The sequence below is a fragment of the Grammomys surdaster genome, unplaced genomic scaffold, assembly GCF_004785775.1.
Source record: "Grammomys surdaster isolate TR1022 unplaced genomic scaffold, NIH_TR_1.0 125672, whole genome shotgun sequence".
In the NCBI taxonomy this organism is placed as follows: Eukaryota; Metazoa; Chordata; class Mammalia; order Rodentia; family Muridae; genus Grammomys; species Grammomys surdaster.
This window is the reverse complement of record NW_021620509.1, coordinates 792,397-816,328: the sequence shown is the minus strand read 5'-3', so window position 1 is coordinate 816,328 and position 23,932 is coordinate 792,397. Positions and strand designations below refer to the sequence as shown.

The window sequence follows — 23,932 nt, the reverse complement described above, 5'->3', positions numbered from 1 at the left end:
AAAAGCAGCCAGTGTTCTTAACCATCAAGCCATCTCTCTAGACCCTGGCTTCTTTTCCTTATTGGATATGTATGTGAAGGGAGCCCATGTCCATAGTGCCCATGGGGAGTTTAGGACCACTAGCAAGTTGGCTTTCTCCTTTACCCCATGTGGGACCCAGGGGTTGAATGAGGGCTGGCAGGCTTGGCCACAGGCACCCTTACCCACTGGGCTACCTCACCCACAGTGCACTTATTTTTTAATTACAGATTTTAGAATTAATATTTTGTCCATTGATGATCTGGTTCTGGCTGATGGAGACAAATCAGATGGGGAACAGAAAGTAAGTATGATGGAGTCCTTTTGTTGTTGTTGTTTTGTTTTTTGTTTTTTTTTGGTTTTTCAAGACAGGGTTTCTCTGTGTAGCCCTGGCTGTCCTGGAACTCACTCTGTAGACCAGGCTGGCCTCGAACTCAAAAGTCTGTCTGCCTCTGCCTCCTGAGTGCTGGGGTTAAAGGCGTGCGCCACCACCGCCTGGCAATAGAGTCCTTTTTATTGTGTTAATTTACCTTGGTTTTTGATTAAAGACTGGGTCTCACTATGGAGTCCGGACCAGCCAGAACTCACTCTATCCATCAGACTGGTTGCAAACTCACAGGGATCTGTCTGTTCCCCACACATTTATTCATTTTGGGTGTGTGCTGAGCTTGCACTCACAAGTGCATACTTGTACACCACACCCACACTTGGTGTCAGAGGAGGAAGCTTCCTTTATCTCCTGTGAGTCCCAGGATGATGCTCAGACTGTCAGGTTCCTTTATCATCTGAGCTATCTTACCAGCCCTTCTTTACTTTCTGTGCAGTGTTAGGGACAGACCCAGGGTGTGGCCTATGCTGGACAAGTGACCTGCCTCTGAGCACCACTCCCCATGAGTCACTAAAAGTGTAGCATGTTGCAGCTGGCATGTTCTGTTTAGGCCATGGGGCTCAGCAGCAGCAGTCTGGTCCCTCTGGGGACATTGGCAACATTTGGGGACCCATTGGTGAGATCGGGGGACCAGCATCTTTAGGGGTGAAAGCAGGAGACTGCTCAGTGTCCTGCAGTTGTCATCAATCCAAAGAATGTCAAGAACGCCACAGCTGCCGGTGAGCACAGGAAAAGAGACACTTGGTCCCGAAGGAACCCCACAGGCTGTTAAGATGCTTAGCAGGTAATGGTGTTTGCCTCCAAGCCTGGCCACCTGATGCACTATGATGTCCATAGGTCCCACTAGGGGAAGGAGACAAGACTCGTGGCTGGATCCTCTGACTGTCATACGTGTTGGCATGTGCTCATACACTGAGCAGCATGCATGCTCTCGTATGTGCACACATAGTATAACACACACTCTTATTTGTATGTGTATACACTATGTAACGCAAATGTGCTCACATTTGCACACATACTAAATAACACATGTGTTGTAGAAATTTTTAATCCCAGTCTGGGGTTTTTACACTATCTTTGACCATTAAGTTCCCAGAAAAAAGACATTCACAACCTTTATATTTATAATAAGCCTTAATCAGCACTAGAGCTGAGCAGATCTACCCTTTATGTTATTAAATTTTATTTCCTATTGATAACCCCGAGTTATTACTTATGTGTTTCATCTAGGCTGCTTTTAACTCCAGTTGGCCAACTCTCAGATTCATGCTTTCTTGACTCCTAACCCGTGATGTCTTCCTCCTCCTCATTCACTTTCTTCTCTTCCTCCTGATAGTCTCCTCTGACCTCAATGCTGGGAACACCAAGCCCCACCTATCTTATCTCAATTCTGCCTAGCTATAGGCTGTAGGCATTTTTATTTACCAATCAGAAATAACTTGGAGGCAAGATCATATATTGTTACTTGGGTCTATGTGTGGACTCTGGGGAAACCAGGTTCTGCACTTAGCATTATAACTCATAACAAAAGACCAAAATGCACTTGCATATGCATATACATGTACACTAAATAACACACATGTGCTTGCATGTACATATATACCAAGTAAATGTAATAAAAATGTTTCTAAACAAAGTGATAGTGCCAGGTCTGGTGGGTACTCTATTAATCCCAACACTCAAAAGGCAGAGGCAGGAGGATCCCTGTGAGTTCAAGGCCAGCTTGATCTACACAGTGAATTCCAGGAGAGCCAGGGCTGCACAGAAATAAATCCTTTAAAAAAACAAACAAACAAAAAACAACAAACAAACAAACCAAAAAGGAAGTGATCAGAACTGCACCCCAACCCTCTCAGTAACAGGGTCTCTCTGTGTGGCCCAGGCTGTCCTGGAGTTTACTCTGTAGATGAGGCTAAGCCTCAAGCTCACAGGAATCTTGCCTGCTTCTGATCCCCAACTGCTGGGATTATAGGTGTGGGCACAGTGCCTGGCCAGAGCCCCTTCTTATGGTAGCTCGGATAGCCAAGGCTGAGCAGGCTGCAGTCCCCAGTCACACACATCCCTCGGTTCCTGGGAGTGTCTGCCCTGTCAGATGAGTGTTTAGTGGCATACAAGGGTACACATTTAAAGTTTATAGCATCCAGCTGTGCATGGTGGGTTCAGACTGTGGAAGTAGAGGTAGGAGGATCAGAAGTTCAAGTCAATTTTTGGTTCTATAGTATCTTAGTTCCTGGTCTTGTGTCTGTGATAGACATCAAATAGCAGCAGCTTAAGAGTTTTAAGGAAGGGCTGAGGCCTAGTGGCAGGAACAGGAGGCAGCTGGTCACAGTATGTCTATAATCAGGTGCCCAGTTCCCGCTTCTGCTTTTAATTCAGCCTGAGACTCTACTCATAGGATGGCACTGCACACATGCAGCAGTAGTCTTCCCGCTGTAGACGTGCCCAAGGGCTTCTGTGGATCCTCACTCCCATCCAGTCTAACTCTCCCACATCCCAGCTGAAATCCAGCATGAGATGTATATGTCTGTCTTAGGTCTGTGTTAGTCACAGTTCTGTTGCTATGAGGTGACACAGTCACTGTGGTAACTGTTTGTTTGTTTGTTTATTTGTTTGTTTTTTGAGACAGGGTTTTTTTTTTTTTTCTAGTTCTGGTTGTCCTGCAACTCTGTCTGTAGACCAGGCTGGCTGGCCTCAGATTTAGAGATCTACCTGCCTCTTCTTACAACAACTCTTACAAAGTAAAACAGTTAATGGGGACTTGCTTATAGGTCCAGGTTTGCTTACATTATCATCATGGCAGGAAGCGTTCAGCATGTAGGAGCTACATCCAGATCCATGGGCAGACACAGAGGCTCCGGCCACCCTAGTGTCACACCTCCTCCAGCAAGGCCACTCAAGTCTTAATCAGTACGATTCTTTCAAATAGTGCCACTCCCTGGTGACTGAGATTTCAAATATCTGAGCCTATGAGGGCCATCCTTTTTTTTTTTCTTTTTTTCTTTTTCTTTTTCTTTCTTTTTTTTTTTTGTTTTTTTTTTTTTTGGTTTTTTTTGTTTGTTTGTTTGTTTGTTTTTTCGAGACAGGGTTTCTCTGTGTACTCCTGGCTGTCCTGGAACTCACTCTGTAGACCAGGCTGGCCTCGAACTCAGCAATCTGCCTGCCTCTGCCTCCCAATATGGGGGCCATTCTTATTCAGATCACCATACACTGTCTAAGAAGAAACCTAAAAGCTAGGCAGATGTGCTGGTTCATACCTGTAATCCCTGCACTTGGGAAGCTACCACAGTAGGACTGATGTGAGTTTGAGGCCATACCAATGTATATAACTCTAGGCTAGCCTGGTCTACACAATGAGTCCTGTCCTTGTCGTCTTCAGCCTACAGAGGAAGAAACCTTGTGTAAAGTGCTTCAGCAGAGTGGGACAGCATGTGTTAAGCATGTACAAGGCCCTGGGCTTCATCTCCAGCTGCACGCCTCCCTGACAACATGGAGTTTCCCTGTTTACACAAGAGAATATTTTTATAGTTTTTGATTGTGTTTCTGGAGGTACATGCATGCATGTGAGTGCAGTGCCCACAAAGGCCAGAAGAGGGCGTGAAATCTCCTGGAGTTGGATTTCAGACAGTTTTGAGCCACCTATTGTGGGTGCTGGCAGCACACTGGCCTAAGAGCTTGCTCTCCAGACTCATCTTTTCTTTAAATGAAAGTGTACTTCATAAGCTTTTCATCTGTTTTACTTTTTATACTTTTTCTTTTTTAAAACTGATTTATCTTTTGTATATCTATCTGTGTTTTGCCTGCATGTATGTCTTTGTAAGGGTGTTGGATCCACGGGAACTGGAGTCACAGACAGTTGTGAGCTGCACATAGTTGCTGGCAATTGAATCCTGGTCCTCTGTAAGAGAAGACAGTACTTTTCAGTGTGTGTGTGTGTGTGTGTGTGTGTGTGTGTACACTCTTGTGCATGTGTGAGTCAGGTCAAAGCATAACTGTGGGAGTCTTCATCTGCATGTGAATCCAGGAGATCTGGGTTGTTGAACTTGGCAGTGAGTGCCTTTACCTTCTGAACCATCTTTCCATCCCACAAATAGGATAGTTTTAATTATTTTCTTTTGAAGATCAGGGGGACAGGTCTTACTCTATAGCCTGGTGTGGCCTGAGACTAGGCAGTCATCTGACTTCTGCATTCCAAGTGATAAGATTACAAGTATGATACACCTTGGCTGTCTTTATTTTTACTTTTGGTTTTCTGAGACAGAGTCTCACATAGCCCAGGCTGGCCTCCAAATCAGCTGAGGCTGGCCTTGAATTCCTGATCCTTCTCCCCCTGCCTCCAAAGTGCTGGGATTATAGGTGCATACTGCTTTGCCTGTGTTGTATTTCTGAGAGAGGGTCTTGCTATGTAGCCCAGGCTAGCCTAGAATTTGTGATCTCTTCTGCCTGAATACTAGGATCACAAGTGTCTGCTGCTGTGTCTGGCTGAAGGAGGCACTGTTGCGCTCTCTAGAATTTCCTTCAGCTCTGCCCTCCTTGTTCCTTTCAGGAGGAAGATTCTGTAAGGGAAGGGATTTCAGGCAGAAGCCCCTCACCCACATCACCTACTCGACTGGAAGCGCAGAGGGCTTCACGGCCCAAGAGTTCTGTGTTTCAGGGTGTGACCACCGTGGTTGAGGATGAAGAGGATCTTACCACTGAGAGTGAGGTCTCAGAGCACCCAAGTGCCAGCTTGTCAGCATCTGTCCGGTCTCACAGTATGTCCAGGGCATGCTCCATGGAGACACCCACTGCACTCACGGCAAGCCCAGCTTACTCAGAGGATTTTGAGCAGTTGTCTGGTCCCTTGGCCTTGGAGGAGTCACTTGACAGGACGCTGGATACTTTGTCAAAGTTTTCTTCCAGTGGACAGACAGATATTGTTGTCAGACAACCTCTATCAAGGACAGAATGGGGCAGAGGTGTGACCAGAGTGGTGAAGGAGACAGCTGTGCAGACTCTTGACCCTGCCTTCGCCTACCAGTGGAGCAAGGGTAAGTCGGGGCCTCAGGGAACCTGGGATGCTGTGGTGTCCTTGGGTGTAGGCTGTAATTTAAGAATGATAGCCTTATCCTTTTCTGTTCTAGCTCCCACATAATTGACACAGAGACCTATTAAATTTATTTTTTTTAAAGATTTATTTATTTTATTTTATTTATGAATACACTGTAGCTGTCTTCAGACACACCAGAAGAGGGCATCCAATCTCATTACGGATGGTTGTGAGCCACCATGTGGTTGCTGGGATTTGAACTCAGGACCTCTGGAAGAGCAGTCAGTGCTCTTAACTGCTGAGCCATCTCTCCAGCCCCCCTATTAAGTTTATTAACAAGCTTGAAGCACTGTGACTAGACTTATCTATTCATCTATTCCGAAAATCTAGACATCTACACTGTCTACTTCCCAGGCATGTGGTTTTCTACCTTCAAACATGAGTCTGGCCCTGTCTTGTTCTGGTCCAATTGTGTCCTCATGCCTGCTCTCTCACTGAGACCTCATGGTGAATCCCTTGATGACCTCATCATGACTCCTGGACCCTCTGGTCCTTAATTCTCTCTACCTGGGACCCTTGCTAATAATATCAGAAGTCCAGCCTTCCTATCCTCTGCCTAGTCATAAGCTGAATCGGGTATTTATTGACCAGTCAGAGGCGATGGAAGACAACCTTTACATAACATTGAGACCGAGATGCTTGACCACACCACAGTCTAGACTATAAACAGACGTCAGCCTAGAGGTCTGCATCTACATACACAAGACCAACTCCCAGCACAGCATCTGGGTCTGGGCTCTTGTCATTAGCCAGGTTCAGGGGGAATCTTGGCACCCCATTTCCATTTCCTCTTCCCAGGACAAGAGGTGGTTGGTAGCTAGGGTGTTCCCAGTGGCTTCCAATCCTGGGAAGACTTTGAAGTCTGGGGACAGTTCAAGATGCCAGCACTGAGGCAGAGTGCTGCTGACACCTAGAAGCCTGCTACAGGGAACACAGGGTGCTGGGGAAGGGACAGGAGGATACCCACCAGCCGGTCTTCAGCCATCCAGGTCCTCACTAGCTGCCATCAGGACCTCACAGAAGTGGCAGGGGCTGCCATGCTACAGGCTATGTGTTTGACCTTAGTGGTGAGCATATTCTGAAAGTCGCTCTTTTCATCATGCCCAGGACTTTCCAGAGGTTTCTGTCCTTCCCACTTGTGGTCTCTGGTTCCTCTTTTTCTGTCCAACATTGCTCTAGGCCCTTTTCTTAGCTAGTTAGCTGCTGACCCCTTCCTTTCCTGTGGGAAGAATGGGTGCAGTTCTCTAACTTGTTTTCAATTTGGCACTTAACTGTGACCTTGTCAACCTTGTGGAAGCCAGGGTGCCACACACCCACACATCCACACCCCACATCTGTGCCTTTTAGGATTTGTTTGTTGAGACAAGGGTCTCATGTAATCTAGGCTGGCTTCAAATTGCACATGTAGCTGAAGTTAACTTTGAGTTGATCCTCCAGCCTCAGCCTCCTGAGTGCTGAGATGACAGTTTTGTGCCACCACTCATGGTGCAAGGGATTGAGAGCTTTGTGCCAGGTGGGTGAGCACTGAGGACTGAGCCACAGCCTGTCTTTGGGGAAAACTTGAATTAGCCATTTAGAAAGTCAACAGTGAGCCGGGCAGTAGTAGCGCACGCCTTTAATCCCAGCACTTGGGAGGCAGAGGCAGGCGGAGGCCAGCCTGGTTTACAGAGTGAGTTCCAGGACAGCCAGGGCTACACAGAGAAACCCTGTCTCAAAAAACAAACAAACAAACAAAGTCAACAGTGGGGACGGAGAAGACAGCTCAGTGATGGGGTGGTTGTGTTGAAAGTGTGAGGACCAAGGTTCCAAGGTTTGGAACTCTATAGACCCCACATAAATGCTAGGTGGTAACCCAGAATAAAGTGGACATGTGGGGCGATTCCTGGCATCACACAGCAAATGCATAGAAACAGCACAAAACTACCTATGCACAAGTAGGGCTAGAGGCCAAGAGGACGAGGCAGGAGGATTTCTGGATCCCAGGAGCTCAAAGGAAACCTGGGCACCATGATTTCCAAACCTGTTTCCAACAAATCAGTAAGCAATCCAGGAAGCAGAACTGGGCAGCTACAGCTCAGTTCATTGTCATATATTGTTCTAAAAGTGCTTGTAGTACCCTCAACAGCTTCTTTGTCTTGGGCCAGCTGGTGGCATGGCAGCCATTGGACCTGCCCTTGGAGGTGCTTATGTGGACCCAGCACCCATCGCCAGTCACATTGTCAGCGCAGACGCCATAGAAGGTAACAGACAGCTGGGGGCTCACTCCTTCCCTTCAGTTCCTGGCATCACCTTCTAAGGGTGGCTTTGAGGGATCCCTGGGAAGGGTGCTTGCTTGTCAGCAGCTGATAGGACTTTGTTGGCCAGCCTAAGGGTGACTGGAACCTCTGTGTCTGGTGAAGGATTTAACCAAACCCACAAGCCCAAAAGCAATTCAGGGCTGGTGTCAACTCAGTGGAGGAGCCCTGAGTCTATCCAGCCCTACTAAGAGAACACTATTGGACCATTTTGCCCATGTCCAGTTCTCTTCCCTACTTGGCCAATCCTAAGCCTATAATCAAAGCTACTTAGGCAGCTGAGTCAGGAGGATCATTTGAATGTAAGAGTTTATAGTGAAATCCCATCTCTTTAAATTTTTTTTAAATGTGTCTTTGGGGGTAGGGTGGGTGTAGGGGTATGAAGTTGCAGCACATAACCCAAGCTGGCTCAGAGTTCCAGGTCTTAGCACCTCATACTCCTTTGCTTGAGTAGCTGGCATGTGACACCATGCCCAGCTAGAGAAAGCAGTTCCTTTATCGTTTAGTAGAGCTAGTATGTGATTATTGTTCACAGTTAATACAGAATGGAGACACAGGAAGAGCCTCATTACCATTAGAGGCAGACTGCCCAGAAAGTAGGTCAGTGGGGGTCTGGGCCACAGGGCCAAGATGCACAGGTGGTACGTGAAGACCCATGTGGCACCGGGCAGCCACTGAGTGACATGGGATGGGTGTAGCCCTGACAGCCTACAGTCCTGCAGTGCTGGCGTTGAATGACATGCTGAAGCAGCAGTTGAGCCTGACGCAGCAGTTCATCGAGGCCAGCCACCAACTGCATGGTTCCCTCCTGCAGTCCCTGGATGGGGACTCATTTCACTACCACACCTTGGAGGAAGCGAAAGAGGTAACTGTGGTGCACAGCTACATCTTCCAGATGGGAGATCGTGTCAGAGATGGCAGGGGGCTTGGGGGTGGGTGTCTAGACTCTCTTAGGCTGGGGCTCCACAGGGACCTGGACACTGTCAGGGGATGGGTCCTCCTGTGCCCTTCGCAGACCAGAAGTGTGCCAGCTGCCTCTCAGGTTTAAGATAGCATCCTTAGCACTTTCGTTTCCAAGACAGGGTACTGGTTGTGCCTCCCGAGTACTGGGACTAAATGTGTATGCCACCACCTTGCTAATTCTTATTTTTATGCACATGTTTTGCTGGATATATGTGTGTATATCCTGTGCATGCCTGGTCCCTGAGGATGCTAAAGGCATTAAATCCCCTGGAACTAGAATTGTTGGCAGTTGTGGGTGCTGGGAACCAAACCTAGGTCCTTTGGGGTTTTTTGTTTTGCTTTTTTTGTTGTTTTGTTTTTTGAGACAGGGTTTTCCTGTGTAGCCCTGGCTGTCCTGGAGCTCACTTTGTAGACCAGGCTGGCCTCAAACTCAGAAATCCACTTGCCTCTGCCTCCCAAGTGCTGGGATTAAAGGCGTGTGCCACCACCGCCCGGCTGCTTTCATTTTTTGATATAAGGTCTCAATTTTGTAGCCTAGGCAGGTCTCAGCCTCCCTCCAAAATGCTATGATGACAGGCATGCACCATCACACCAAATACAGTTTCATCTTGTCAGAGCACTAGTGACTGGAGTTTGGTATCCTAGGGATTGAGGTCAGGTCATCAGCGAGGGCTTTACCCCATTTAGCTATCTTGCAGGCGCCACAGTATTTTTTTTGATGGGTCTTGCTATACAGCCTAGGCTGACTCAGAACTTTACATTCCCCAGCCTCAGCCTCCCAGCATGTGCTGCTTTTCACATCCAGTTCATAGTGAGATGTTTAATGTGGCATCTACAGCCTCTTACCCTAGACTGCCCTCTTCCCAGTCTGACCATGTTATTTCTACCCAGTGTGGCTCTCCACTCCAGGACTTCTTGAATGTAGCACCATGGCCTTTCTTGCCCCGTTGTGCTTGAGGGCACTCTGGGGCAGTGTTTCCCAGGCTAAGGCCCAGCACCAGAGTTCCCTGTGTGTACGCATTGTGTTATTTATGGTCTTGTGTCCTACAGTACATTAGGTGCCACAGGCCTGCACCGCTGACCATGGAGGCTGCCCTGCAGGAAGTGAGGGAGGAGCTCCAAGACCCAGGAAGTGAGGCATGCCTGGGTACCTGTCCACCTTGGAATCAATGATACCCATTATGGAAGCAGGCAAGACTGGGGCTCTCCCTGCTGATCCCTGCTCAGTAACAACCATATAGAGACTCTAAGCTCCCATCTGCCCAGCTGGCTGCTCTGAGGACTCAGCCCAAGAACAGGTGAAAACCCACCACAGGACAGTGGTGTGGGATGGAGCCATGAGCCAATGCGACAGACAGCATGTTCCAGGCGTCCCAATCATCCAAGATGAGACCAGTTGCCCCATGGGAACACTCCATGCCAGGTGCTGAGACAGAGCTTCTGAGCCTAGTGTCTGGCACAGCCTCCATCTACCCAGAGCAGCCTGCACAGTGCTCGTGTATACCTCTCATCCACAGCTGGAATAAATCTTATACAAAAGGCTTTATTGGAAGGCAAAACAGTAAAATCCACAATCGTTAAGAGCACACGTGTGTCTGCTTATTTATCCTGAGTCAGACACATCTGAACGTCACAGCTATGGTAAATCTAAAACAAAAATCAAGTGTCTTATATGGTTCTGAAAAGTTGTAGAGGACTCTGCATTTTATTTAAAAGAATGTTTCAAAAGTTTGTGTACAAACAATGGCACCAGACTGCTCCTTCTGGGCCTCACCTCCCCCTCTCTGGGAACGGCCAAGGAACCCAAATTAAACAGCAGCACAGGAGGTGCTGGCTGGCTGGAGCCCAGCACCCCATGCTCTGAGCTGGTATTGGCTTCCCCAGGCAGAAGCCCCAAGCTAAGGTGCTACACTAGGTGGAGGACTCTGGACACCATCTTCCCCTGACCCAAGGGAGCTTAGCCCAGTGTCAGAAGCTATGTCCAGGTAATAGAGGCAAACAGCTAACATTTGTGGAGATGGATGATAAAAATACAACTAAACAATGAACCAGGAGTCAGATGATCCTTGCCTCAGGGGGCCAGTATTCACTTTTTCCTAACACAAAACCAGGTGGAGCCGAAACTTAATCCCTCTGACCTCTGCAGCTCAGAGGCCAGGCTATTCTGGTTGCTGTGCTCGCTGCAGGCAGCCTTCTCACTACTGGGCTCTGGGCTGTGCAGCACTGTGGGGTGGGACTCAGGCTCTGGGCTGGGGGATGGTGGAGTGGTGTTGAGTTTTGCTATCTGGGCACTGCGAGTAGTATCTGCAGCACCTCCTCCAGGGCAAATGCAGGACAAGCCCTTCCACACTGCGAAGCTGAGGCCTGTGGTCAGTCTTCCTTCTCTTCCTTTCGAGCCCCAAACGTGGAAACTGTATGAGAACAGGGCTGTCACCCCCACCTTTCCCGCACGAAGCTAAGCCCACCGTGTCCACCCACACCCACCATCACCTACTACTCACACTCATCTCGCGCTTTCATGCGGGCGATGAAGGAATAGCTCTTGTTGCGACGGTAGTTCTCATAAGGGTCGTCCAGAGCCACGCCCACGCCCTTGTACTGGTCCCATTTATCCCGGACATCACCACCCTTAATGGGGTCCTGGATGCCCTGTTCCTTTGCACCAAGGCCACCAGACCCACTCCAGCCTTCAGAGGGGAAAGGACATAGAAGGCAGGGCTGTGACCATGTCCCCAGGGAGTGGCTACCTGAACCCCCCAGCAGGATCCCAATATGTAGTCACTCCAGGAAGCTGGCACTGCCCTGGGTATACTCACCCATCTTCACCAGCATCTGATGGCCTTTATTCTCTTCTCCAAGCCTGGAGTCTGGTATGGGAGGTGCTGAATTCGAACCCAGGCCGGCTGCAGAGCTGGAATGAAGAGCTATGTGTAAGCTGTCAATCAATCCCTACAACAGGCCCCTGAGAGTAGCCAGTTAAGCATGAAAGGAAAGGGCCCAGTGGTGGGAGGGGTGCCACCCCACTCTTTGGCAACTCTCACACTAGTGGCTTACGGTGGGGTTGGGCTCCGGGACCTGGAGCGCCGCCGCCTCCCAGGGGAATAGGACTTGGACCTGGACCTGGACCTGGAGCGCGAGCGGCTTCTGGAGGACCGCGACCGGCTGCGGCTTCTGTGGGGACAGCAGGACAATGGGGCAAGGGCAGGAGCAGTACACTTGGGCTTTCTGAGGTCCCTACGTGCCTACCTGGACCTAGAGCGGGAAGAGGAGCGGGACCGAGACCGGGACCGTGAACGGGAGGAGGAACGGGAGGACTTGGAGGATCGTGAGCTGGAGCGAGATGAGGAGCGGCCTCGGCTCTTGGACCGACTGCGTGACCTGGAGGGGCCGCTGCAGGGAAATGGCACAGTGAGGTCAGCAATTTCAGCAACTATATCCACAATGCCACCCCCATGAAACCAGCATAGCTCACCTGTTCCTCTTCTCCTGGCCTTTGCGCCGCCGTGCTCGCATCTTGGCTCGAAAGAACTCATAGAGGCCATTCTGCTCCCAGCCCTCACTGCATGACATGGTCCCCATGAGAGGCCTGGGTCAGACCCCATGTCGGGGAAGGGGCCAGGAAGAGGTTCCCCTGCACCAGGAAGCTAACCAACCAAGAGGCAGCTGGGGCTCTGATGGGTGTCCAGCCCTCCTCCCAAATTCCAGGTGACCTCATAAACATGCCCACTGCTGCTGTTAGTGTCTGCCATGGCAGGCTGGGCTGAGGCTGGGCGGAACAAGGCCACCACTCCACGCCCAATATAGTGTTCAGAGGATGCAGTTCCTTATCTGTGGGACAGACTTGGAGGGTGGGGCTCTTTAGGGCCCAGCTTCCCTACCTGTTCCTCGGCCTGTCATGGGAGGGTGGGCTGTAGAAGGCCTCCACAGCTGCAAGCAGCCTCTCACTGGGAGGCATGGGGGGTGGCAAGCGGATGTCTTTGGGGTCCAGAGGCTTGTACTCATGGTCCTCCAGCTGTAGGAGAACACAGGTGTTGCCTGGGCCCTGAGAAGTCCGACTTGGCCACCCAGTGGAATTTAGCAACAAGGCAGAAACTTAGCCTGACAAAACCAGCATGCCCCCTCCCATGCTCAACCTCCCAGGCCAGGGCCCAGTATCACCTTCACAAGGGGGGCCATTAACCCCGCTGGAAGATCGAAGTAGGGCACATTGGGGACCAGGCTGGGGTCATCATGGTTGATGTGAGGTGGGCCCTGTCGCCGCATGTGGGGAGGCTGGCCATTGAAGCCGTGGGGAGGAGGGCCAAAGTCAGGGTGCTGGGGCCCAGCCCAAGGCGGGTGCTCATTGATCCCAGGGTGTGGCATGCGGTGGCCAGGGTGGTGATGAGGGGGTCCCATGTCTGAAAAAACAAAACATTATCTCCAGCTGGCTGGAGTAGTCAAATCTGGTGGAAGGGCCATCAGGGTTCTGCAAAGGAGTTAAGACAGAAGCCAGCACTTGGGGTCTCACAGTCACAGACATGGGTGCAACTAAGGGGACTCAAGCGAGAAGACTGTAAGACCACCACAGCATCCAGTGGCAGCAAGTTCAACTTCCACATTCTCATTGAGAATGTGCTGAAGCCTTCTTTGTTGGGACCTGAGCACAGGTGAGCTAGCAGCTGGGCTCAAAGGGTAACAGTAAAGCCAGGTCCCTGGTGGACTCTAACCCAACTGCCTGGGGCCCTTCGAAGAGAGCAGGAAGGACACAGGCAGAGGGAGGCCAGCCCTGAGCCCTGTGGATCATTAGCACAGAAATGAACCTCTGTCTGGAGCTTCTGTGTGCAGCTCAGGCTGACAGCAACCGTAAGAGATGAGACACAGGCATAGCCTCAAGCAAGGAAGCAGCCAGCCACATGGCCAGGGCAGGAAAATTGTACTTGAACTACAGACTGGCAAAGTCTGGCTGGCTGTTCCTCCTGGCCTGTGTGCCAGGGGCTCCAGGGATGCCTTAGCACCCCTGGTAGGGGGCCTGGCTCCTAGCACGTGTGGGCGCAGGGTGGAGGCTATCCCTGTCTGCCCATTCCACACTTGCCCTATGCTTGTCACTTCCACAGCACTGACAGGCAGATGCAGAGGGGCAGGCAGGAGACACCCTCAATGGACCTTCCTACATTGCCTACTCACCTGCTGGGAAGTCTCCCTGGGGATAGTCAAAGCGGTGAGGGTAGGGTGGCCTCTCAAAAGGGTGACGAGGGGGGAAGTCATCCTGCATGAAGCGGGGCGGGAAACGGTTGAAGTTGTGGGGATGTGGAGGTTGGTTGAACTGTGGGTGCTGCTGGTGGGGTGGGAAGGGCCCACGGAAGTGGGGGGGCCGCTGCATCCGGAAGGGCGGCTCACGCTGGGCACCACCCCAGGGTGGTGGCTCATGCTGATTGTTCCATGGTCCTTCAAACTGGTTATTCCAATTGGGATCTGGCTGGTTGTTCCATGGAGCATCTCGCTGCCCGTTCCAGCCAGGGTCCCCTCGCTGCTCACCCCACATGCCCTCATGGCTGTTGTTCCAGGGTGGGCAATGGGGCGGTCCACCTTGGTGGTGTGGGTACGGTGGCTGCTCAGGGGGCTGCAAGGCAAAGCACAGACGTGAACACAAGGTCTGGAGTTACCTGTCTCACTCCAGGTCAACTGCACATCTGCACACTGCCTCTGGCCACTGGGTCCCTGGACCTGGACCTAGTGCCTTCCTCCTCCAGTCCTAACAGGCACCAGATCCCTATTGGGACACAACACGGGTGCATTGCATACCATGACTCAGAATACCCCAGCGTGCTGGACTATGAGCCTTATACCTCCCACTCGGTATCCTGACTCCACTCATCCAGAACATTGCCAAAGGTCAGCCTGGAATACCTGTCCTTGTTTCTTTAGCCAGGAAAACAGATGCATGTGGCTCAAGACATTCCCAGCCACTGCTCTGACCACTTACAGCAGGGATGGCAGAACCTTAGGTTTGGGACAGGAGTTTCATAGGAGAGGCCAACAGGTCCCTCTGCCTATGACCCATGCATGCTAGGCTGCTGGGGCGCTCTCTTTCTGGCTTCCAAGAGCAGAAGAAAGATGAATTCCCAATAGCAGAAACAATCTCTAAGGTGCCATGAAGGCAGGATTAGAGAAGCCTGGCCAGCTTCAAAGTCTTTATTATTAAGTGGGGGATGGGGATGTTGGGGGAGGGTGCAGGTGGCAGGCCACCCTAGTTCCAGGACAGCCTGAAACTTAATCCCCCTTTGCTTCCAAAGACTGGGATTAAACATGCTTCCTTGTCCTGACTCCAACCCCACTTCTAAGGATGGAACCAATGCCTCTCCATCTACCCGGACTGCTTACTCACCCCAGACCTCTAGTTTTGTTGGTGAACTGCCACACTGGCTGGGAAGCCTCAGTGGACCAGACGTCCAGCCCCTAGATCTTACTAAGCCTACACAGTAAGGCCCAATCCCCACCTTCCTCAGAGGTTCTTATGTGCCCATCCCATAAGGTTCACAGCTGGCACTTTCGGGACATGAGTACTGGCTAGAGGGAGTATCCATCTCATGTCAGGTAAACCTGCTAGTCCTCAAGCTGAGAGGTAGAAGGCTCAGATTTGAGACTTGAAGCTCTTAGAGCAGCAGAGCCACATGCTTGGTACCCATAAATGTCCTCTACAGTCAAGAATCACCAGGAAGGCCACACTCAACAGATAAATAGGCCATGCTTTGTTGAGGGGAAAGTCTGTTATACCTAGATACTCCAGTCAGTCTCACCTCGCAAACTATAAACAAGTTTTGGTCATACACATGACCTCTGCCCTAGTCTACAAGTCTCCTATTCTGAGCCACCAGAGACCTGGCACTGTAGCCACCACCTACAGATTCCTGGAGAAGCCCACCAGTTCTGATCTTCCTTCATTCCCTTTCTGAGGGACCTGAAAAGCCCACATAATGATAGCACAGAGACAGACAGGGGTTTGCCTAGGCTCTACTATCTCTCGGCTACTATGGCTACGCCTGCCTGCTACACCACAGGACTCCACTAGGAGCAAGCAGGCTTTCCCCCCAGGACAGGACTTTTCTGTGTAGCCCTGGCTGTCCTTGAAGGCGATCTGTAGACCAGGCTGGCCTCCAACTCATAGAGATCTGATTGCCCCTGCCTGCTGAGTGCTGAGATTAAAGGCACGTGACATCACTCCCTGACATGAGCAGGCTTTTGACTCAGCCATAAGTGCATGCCCCAACAGATTTTAGGAAGTACCTGCTGTTGACCCCAAGGGGCAACCGGATGAGGCTGATCAAACCAAGGGGGCTTGTTTGGTGGGATCTGCTCATGGGGGCCAGGACCTCGAGGGCCAGCAGCTGCAGGATCCTGGACGCCTGCCGAGGTGTCGTACTCTGAAGAGCCAGGCATCTGGATGGGAGGCTTGTTGTCATCTAACACAGGTGACAGGCAGTGAAAGGTGGCCAGTCAGCAGGAGAGGCAGTGGACCCTCAAGAAGTCCCAAGCCAGCCCAGGACAGGGCTTGTACTTTCTAAGCTAACTGGAAGCTACCCCTGCCAATGTCACCACCACCACCCTCTAGAGATGCAAGAGGGGACATTCTATGCTCATGGCACGTCCTGTCTTGTCTACTATTCACAGAATTGAGTTACTTTTAAAGTAACAGCTGTGTGCTTACAGGCATGCACATGTGTGCATGTATAGTGGCTAGAGGGCAAATATTGGCAGCAGGCTCTCTCCTGCCACCCTGCAGAACCTAGGGCTCAAACCAAAGTCATCAGACCCTGTAAACGAATTCAAGCCTACTGAGCCATCTTCTGGCACTCCATCTGTTTCAGAGTCTCTCAATGAATCTGAAGCTCAGTGACCATCCAAATGAAGTCCTCACATGTGCATGGAAAGCCCTTTACTAAGCCATCCCTGTAGCCCCAGTTAAACATGCTTCACCTCAGTCTTTAGGGGAATAGTTTGAGGTACAGTCCAGGCTGGCCTTGAACTTAAGTCTTCCAATTCAGGCTCAGGATTGAGATCACACCCATTAGCTACCATGTATGGCTACAACTCTTCTGAGATACCAATTTTTGCCTTATATCCCAGTCTGGTCTAAAATCCTCCTGCTTCAGCTTCCTAGCTGCTCATTTCAGATCTTACCCAGGTTTCTTCAGACATGGTCCTTTACACACATACACATGTACACTACAAACACTGTTATGTGTCTGTGTCTGTTTAGGACTCCACTCTGTGTGTTGAGCCCACCCAGCCCTGGACAATACTTTTAAGGCACAAGCCTGTCGGGAGTGTTTACCTGGCCTGGACACATAAGCAGATCAATCTTGGCCCAGCAGTGGGCAGGTTGTGGAGCAGGTGTCCAGGAGGGAAGAGTGCTCTCTGCCATTCAGGGAAGTCAGTTTCAAGAGGTGGAGGGAACCTCATACCTGGCTGGGTAGTTGGTGGGATGGTAGGGGCAGGTGCTGAGGCTGGTGGGGGTGCTGGTGGTGGGGGTGTGGCCTTCACGTCCGCTTCCATCTGAGGCAGCTGAATTTGTGGCTGAGGCTGTGGCTGCTGCTGCTGTTGTTGTTGTTGCTGTTGCTGCTGCTGGGCTAGACTGCTGACGAACTCCTCATGCTGTGTCTTGAGGCTCTGGATCTGCTGCTGGAAGGCCAGCTGCACAGGCTGCACCACTGATGAGTACTCACTGATGAGAGTCGCCTGGGGGAAAGGACAGAAGCACTGCCACTCAGGACAACAGCCCAGGATCCCAAGAGCCAATGGCTGTGTGAGATGCAGCCAGACTCAGTGATGGAAACATCAGTGGACAGTTTCAAACGTCCTGATGATGGGTGGCCCCTGCTGTGTGGTGCTCACCTGGTACTGACCAAGTCCCAGGGCAGGGCTCTGCAACTGCTGAATGATGGAGTCATCAAAGTAGCCATTCTTCTCCCAAAGCTGCAGGAGCTGGTGCAGAGGGAGACTTGTTAAACAGAGTTCAAATTACCCAGCCACCTGGCTGCCCAACCACCCAGCCCCATCAGCCCCATACCCGGGCAATCTTCTGCTGTTTGTCCTCCTCCACAGCCAGGAAGCTGGTGCAATAGATGGGTACTACCACCTTCTGTAAGGCGGCCAGCAGCTCCCGGGCCTGCTTGCGCTGGCTGTGAGGGAGAGACCTTCCGCGCGTCAGGGCCCTGGGGCAGGACCCGGCCATGCACCCGTTACCATGCGGCTGTGGCCACAGCACCCTCTCCTCAGGAAATGCCCCCCCCTCCCATCTACAATGTAGGTGCATTGTCTTGGGAGACAGGTAGAGGGAGAGTGTGCACCCCAGGACTATTCAGAACAAGACCTTCACTGTCAGAAGGGCTCATTAGAGCCCTTGCATGTGTTTAACGGGTGAAATTGGGCTGCTGTGGTTAGGACCTGGTCACCACTATACACAAGCGGGTTCAACAATCTGCTCAGGAGGGACTCCCCAGCTTCATAGGGCCAAGAAGAAGGCTATGGAGAGCCTAACCACCCATGAGGGTTGCGGTCAACCCAGGGCACAGCATTTGTCTGCCAGGTGCAAGGCCCTGGCTTCCATGCCCAGTGTCACTGAGAGGGGACAAAGGGGAAGCAGCAGCTCAAGAAGGCCCCTCCAGCTGTGCAGGAAGGTAGATCCAGGCCTCTGGAGTAGTAATGGCTCAGCAAGACAGCCCATATGCAGACCCAGGAAAAGTGCAGGCAGAAGCTAACAGCTTCAGCTCCCACAGCTGAGGTCAAAGGGCAGCAAGAGTTGGCCAGGAGGTAGGCAAAGGAAGGCAGTGCAAGCCAGGGCTTTGTGTGAGAGCCAGGTGAGGAGTGTCCCGGTGAGTGGGAGAGAGGCCATCTGCGCAGAGGCCCTACCCTAAGAGGCAGGAGCAAGACACTTCAAGAAGAAAGAGAATACAAAGCAGGAGGGCGTGGATGGCAGCCTGACAGGGAGGGGTCGCATGGAGACAGGGCTGTTCTCATGGGAGCCATATACATTTATCAGCTGTCCTGGCTTCATGACCATGCTGAAAGGCAGAAGGCAGCCAGCCCAGCTGACTGACTGCATGGGACCTCTGCACCTGTCTCTGACCAGAGTTCTGGACTCTGGTTTCCTCCATAAACTTCACCTGCTGGCCATGCAGAGACACACCTACCAGACCCCAGGAGGCTGGAGCCATACACAGTGCAAAGAGAAGTCTGATGGAGAGAGATCAGCAAAGGCAGCCCCGGGACATGGAGGAGCAGAGTCACCACAGTGCATCAGCCAGGTGTCTGGCTGTGCAGACCGAAGCAGACACATGATGGCTACAGAGGCAGAAAGGAGGCAGCAGTGTTCAAGGCCTGCCTTGTGGGGTGCCAACCACTGTCCTGAGAGGGCAAGCAAGGTGGGGGCTGGATGAGCTGTGGGGACCACGACAGAGTGGTCAAACACTTACCAGTGGTGTAGCACGTCGTTGATCAGATAGATGAGGTGCAGCCGCAGCTCAAAGTGTGCGCCATCAGCAGTGATGCGGTTGCGCAGGTGGCCCGCCATCAGCTCGCAGTGCGGCGGGGACTTGGCATTGCTGAACATCCAGTTCTTCCCAGCCTGAGAGTCAGGCCAGGGTGAGTGGGTGGTCAGTTGGGCAGGTGACGACACCCCCACCCCACACTGAGCCTCACCGAGATGGCATCCTTTGTGCAGGTGTCAATGATGGGCTGTAGCAGGTTGTCAAACTCGCTCATGTCCAGCTGTGTCTCTTCCAGCAGCTTCTGCATCTGCTGTTCCACTGCATGCGCCACAGCTGTCGTTACTTGCTCCTGGGAAAACCATGAGGGACAAGTGGTATGAACAGGGTCCTTGCACAAACACTGGTGTCTGTCTTCACATACACCAAAGCCTGTGACAGTCCATTGTCACAGCAGGCAAGATAGCCTGGACTCAGCTAACAGGAAAATGTGAAGCTGCGGAGGCAGGGTGCTCATGGATCACCTCTAAGCAGAGCAAGGCAGTGGGTAAGGGCAAACACATGTAGTAGGTGCCTGTGACCTTTGCACTTGGGAAGCTGAGGGCGGATTGGCTAGATGCTGTCTCCAAACCAAACCAAACAAGTAAATGGTAGGTACTGGCCACCAAGCTGGTTAAGAGTAGAGGCCAGTTCTGCTGTCCAAGACCTCACTGTGCAGTCTATGACTGATGGCAAACATCCATGCATGCTGTGTGATGGTGGTAAGCAAGGAAACCCTGAGTGGGGCTGGCACTCAGGTCCGTATGTTGCTCGCTGCTCCTTTCACTTCAGGTAGCTCATCCCTATAGAATTTGGCAACAGGACCATCCAATAAGGTGCCCCTACTCATTAAGACCAGTAGGTACTTAAGCCACCGTGTGGAGGCATCCACCACGGGTACAAGTCCACTGAGCGATGCCTGTGGGTGACCCACAGACCTACTAGAAGGTGATTCCAGGGTCACCGGCACTAGATGCAGGCATACCTGGCGCAGGGCCAGCAGGTGCTGCTCCTGCTGCTGGAGACTCCACTGGCTCTGTTGGATGAGCTCGTCCATTGATGGGGTGCCCTGGGCCGGAGTGAGGGATGCCGTGGGAGCCAGCGGAGGTTGTGGCAAAGGGGGCATGGCTGAGGTGGCCTCCAGCTCTGGTGCCTGCTGCTTGCAGATTACTAGCAGGAAAGAGATGGGTCCTGTGAGCTCAGAATGCCCCAGGTTACCCTCAGTGATCCATCAGGTTTGGCCTCCAGAGAGGGCCTGATGGAGGAAGCTAGGTCCACTGTCCACCTCACAGGGCCAACCTGCCCAAGCTTCCCTCTGTTGTGCCTGGTCTCTGCAGAGATCCTCAGAGCTGCTTTCTCTCTGTCCCTGGACAGGCTGAACCTGTCCATCTTCCCTTCTCATGCAGGCCTGACAGAGCTACTATGTACTGCAGGCCATGACCAGTGCTGGAGATTGTGGCACCTCTCCAAGGGGTGTGTCTGTCCCATGTCACTAATCTCCCCTTCATTCAAGACAGCCAGTATTCTGGAGGTCCGGCCAGCATACACAGGACTGGAGTGCCCCCAAGACCAGCCTCACCTTCTGTGGTGACCCCCCCAATCTGCAGTCTTTGGACTAGCCCTTGGACTAGCTTGAACCACCAGCAACACCCTGGTATGATAGTATATGAGCCTCGCATGTACCCAGACAAGGTATCAGTGTGTTTAGAGAGGAGGGTCCCTACTCGCAGGTAAGATTTTAACAATATGGCCACCTTACTCTCTACTTCTGGGCCCTGCTTGGTCCCAATTGAACATAGCCATACTCTTCAGGAGCCCCTAAGACTCATCCAAAACAAATGGCCTTTGGATAAAAGTAAAGAAAGTAGGGCTTGGGGACAGGTGTCACTTGGGCCTTAACAGCAACCTACATGTCTGCCTGGTTCATATTCTAGACCCCATACTCCTTTGGGAAACTCCACTTTGGAGGCGTCAGCAAGGGCCATTGGGTTTTCACAGACTTTGACTTCTCAAAATCACCACAGAGCCTCCCAGCCTAGCACAGCAACCCACTCGGATGAGCAGTATATACACCCCTCACACTAATCAACAGCAATGCCAACTACATGCACTATTCCAATCACTGCGACTGATCTGCCTCTGCCTGTATCACACCTAATAAGAAACTGTGTCCTACACCTGAGAAGGCCTCTACCACAGCAGGCTGGCCTTTGAGGAGCTCAGAGTGTCAACTGCTATGGAATAAGCAACATCCCACAGCTCACATTTTTATTGTTCTTTCTCAAACACAAGACCATAGTAGGGGTGGACTAGAATTTTTTTTCCCTAGAAAAGGTTTCTCTGTGTAGACCGTCTTGGAAATTCTCTGTAGACCAGGCTAGCCTTGAACTCGCAGAGATCCACCTGCCTCTGCCTCCCGAGTGCTGGGATTAAAGGTATATACCACCATACCCAGAGTATCATTCTAGAACAGTCCTGGGTTTAGTTGACCTGCAGCCCTTCCTGAGCCTCGTTACTTGTAAGCAATGCTCACAGCTCCTCAGCAAAGCCGGTCCTCTCTACTCCATTATTTCCCTTGTGCCTAAACCCGAATCTCTTGACTTCCACCATCCTCAGCCTGTGCATGTACCTGTCACGTTCAATATATAGCCTACCGTGGTATGGCTGGCTAGCAGTACGTCCTCTTTCCTCCCAATCCCTAATGTGCCATAGCTTACATGTATTCTCCTTTTCCTGCTATGGTTTTAAGTCTACACTTACCATCCCTTACCCATCCTCAATGGCTCTACCTTTGACTCCTTCTGCCTCCATGTTCATGATTGCCACTCTTCCTAATTTTAGCCATCCCTCCTAGCACACATTGTTGGAAGCTATTCCAGCTCCGTCTGCTTTAGGATGGCTATGAACTTGGTGCTCTAGGGCTAAGGAATGACCTAACTAAACATGCACAAGGACAAAGACACCCCAATGGTGACGTCAAACAGCCAACCTCTACCCTAACTGAAGAGGACTGACAGACTCTAGCCCTACCCTACCTTGGCATATGAAAACCCCCTCGGTTCACATGTGTGGTGTCCCCTCTCTGAACATACAAGCTTTCCATCAATCACCCACAATACACTGTTAGAGTATAACAAAGTGTGTTTGGCATCAGAGAGCACTGTGTCTCAACAGCTATCACCTTGACTACTCATTGGCTTTGCAAGTCCATACATTGATTTCCACAGTTTATTTAGAGACTACAGAGCTACCCTTGATATGACAGATGTGAGTTCTGCCCCCAGGACTCATAACATCTGCTATTATTATTTGAAGCTGGCATATGCTTGTAATCCCACCACCTGAAAAGCTGATGCAAGAAGGTTGCTTTGAGTTGGAAGCTAGGCTAGATAACATACTGCCAGGCCTACCTGGGATACAGTGTGAGGCCCTCAGAGACCAGCTGTGCTTCTTCACTCTTTTTCCTTTGTTTTGAGGCAGAGTCTATGTAGCCTTGCCTGTACTGGAACTTGTACAACAAGCTGGCCACAAACTCACAGAGATCCACCTTCTTCTGCCTTCTGAGTGCTGGGATTAAAGGGGTGGTCCTGGCTCTAAACTTTTTACTTCTATTACTTTAATCATGTTTTTTTCTTGATGCTCAAATCTCTGAGTCTGTACTCAGCCTAGTTTACAAAACTAACTCCAGAACAGTCAGGGCTACACAAGAGAAACTGTCTCGAAAGCCAAAAAAGATTTAAAAAGAAAAGAAAAGAAATGGAAAAACGCTGCAAAAACTAAAGGGAAAGCTTTTTCATCTATGCATTTGAAATGCAGAAAGCTATGGTCTCAGCCCGCAGACAACCCTCCCCTTCCCGCTCCCCTCAAAGCCCGGAAAGACAATCTGATAGTCTCCTTATGACACACAGACCCAGGAGTCTGTTTTGGTACAGGGCTCCGGAAAAGAAGAAGGAACAGCCGCTCTGCTCTGCAGAGGAAACAACATGCGACTCCAAAGAAATTGGCTTCGGCGGGGCCCGCGTTAAACCCGGAGGCGGCCGAGGGCTGGAGGGGGACTCACGCTGCTGCTGTTCCAGTGCCAGCTTGCATTTGTAATAACTGTAGAACTCGCCTCCGAACAGAAACGAGAATTTAGGGTTGTCCTTCTGCTTCTCCATCGTCATTTTCTCGAACTCGGGTCCGTTGCGAGCCACAAACTGAGCGAGCTTGTCGATGACATTTCGAAGCTCTTGATCTGCAAAACAGAGCAAAAGGCGTCAGTGGGGGAAGCACGACCGGGGGACCAGGCCGGAGTCCTCTGGGGCGGGCCACAGCTAGGCGGTGGTGTACGGGTCCTGACTAGGGCCAAGCGCGCGCCAGGAATGAGGGACCCAAGAAGAGGCCGAGGGAGGAGCGGCGAGGCCGCAGCGCGCTCCGTCACCGGGCCGGCAACACGAGGAGGTACGGCCGGCCGGCGGGGGCACACGAGAAGACCCCAACGACCTCCGCTCAAGACTAGGCCTCACCGTCTGGCGGCAACGGCATCTCCATGGCTGCAGCCGCTGGCAACGTCCTCCACAGCCTCACGATCGCCTACCAGCACTGGCCGCAGAAGCCGGCCGGAAGTGGCGCGAAGGGAGACGTTTACGACAGCCTCGCGGGACGCTTCGCGCGCCATTTACGGCTGTCGCTGGGAAACGCC

At 51.5% G+C, this 23,932-nt stretch overlaps 2 protein-coding genes across 3 annotated transcripts in view; one reads left to right on the top strand and one right to left on the bottom strand.

Moving 5' to 3' along the window:
* Positions 1-10,335, top strand: part of CUNH19orf44 (chromosome unknown C19orf44 homolog) — a 19,455-nt gene extending 9,120 nt beyond the window's left edge. The window contains exons 4-8 of the mRNA XM_028787809.1: positions 249-322; positions 4,950-5,433; positions 7,637-7,732; positions 8,485-8,651; positions 9,800-10,335. Of these exons, the coding sequence (XP_028643642.1) occupies positions 249-322; positions 4,950-5,433; positions 7,637-7,732; positions 8,485-8,651; positions 9,800-9,922 (944 nt within the window). The 3' untranslated portion in view covers positions 9,923-10,335. The remainder of the gene's footprint in view (positions 1-248; positions 323-4,949; positions 5,434-7,636; positions 7,733-8,484; positions 8,652-9,799) is intronic.
* Cherp (calcium homeostasis endoplasmic reticulum protein) lies at positions 10,273-23,932 on the bottom strand. Of its 2 annotated transcripts, none has more exons than XM_028787807.1 (18): positions 23,757-23,932; positions 23,312-23,485; positions 20,237-20,421; positions 19,427-19,564; positions 19,201-19,352; positions 17,796-17,940; positions 17,621-17,710; positions 17,191-17,464; positions 16,013-16,188; positions 13,913-14,348; positions 12,908-13,146; positions 12,628-12,761; positions 12,222-12,308; positions 11,996-12,139; positions 11,804-11,920; positions 11,566-11,660; positions 11,251-11,436; positions 10,273-11,160 (listed from the first exon to the last, which is right to left on the bottom strand). In XM_028787807.1, the coding sequence occupies exons 1-18, from the start codon at positions 23,779-23,781 to the stop codon at positions 11,120-11,122; spliced, it is 2,838 nt and encodes a 945-aa protein (XP_028643640.1). In that variant the 5' UTR covers positions 23,782-23,932; the 3' UTR covers positions 10,273-11,119. The 2 variants fall into 2 exon arrangements, with proteins under 2 accessions (XP_028643640.1, XP_028643641.1); XM_028787808.1 differs by having other exon boundaries at positions 17,796-17,907.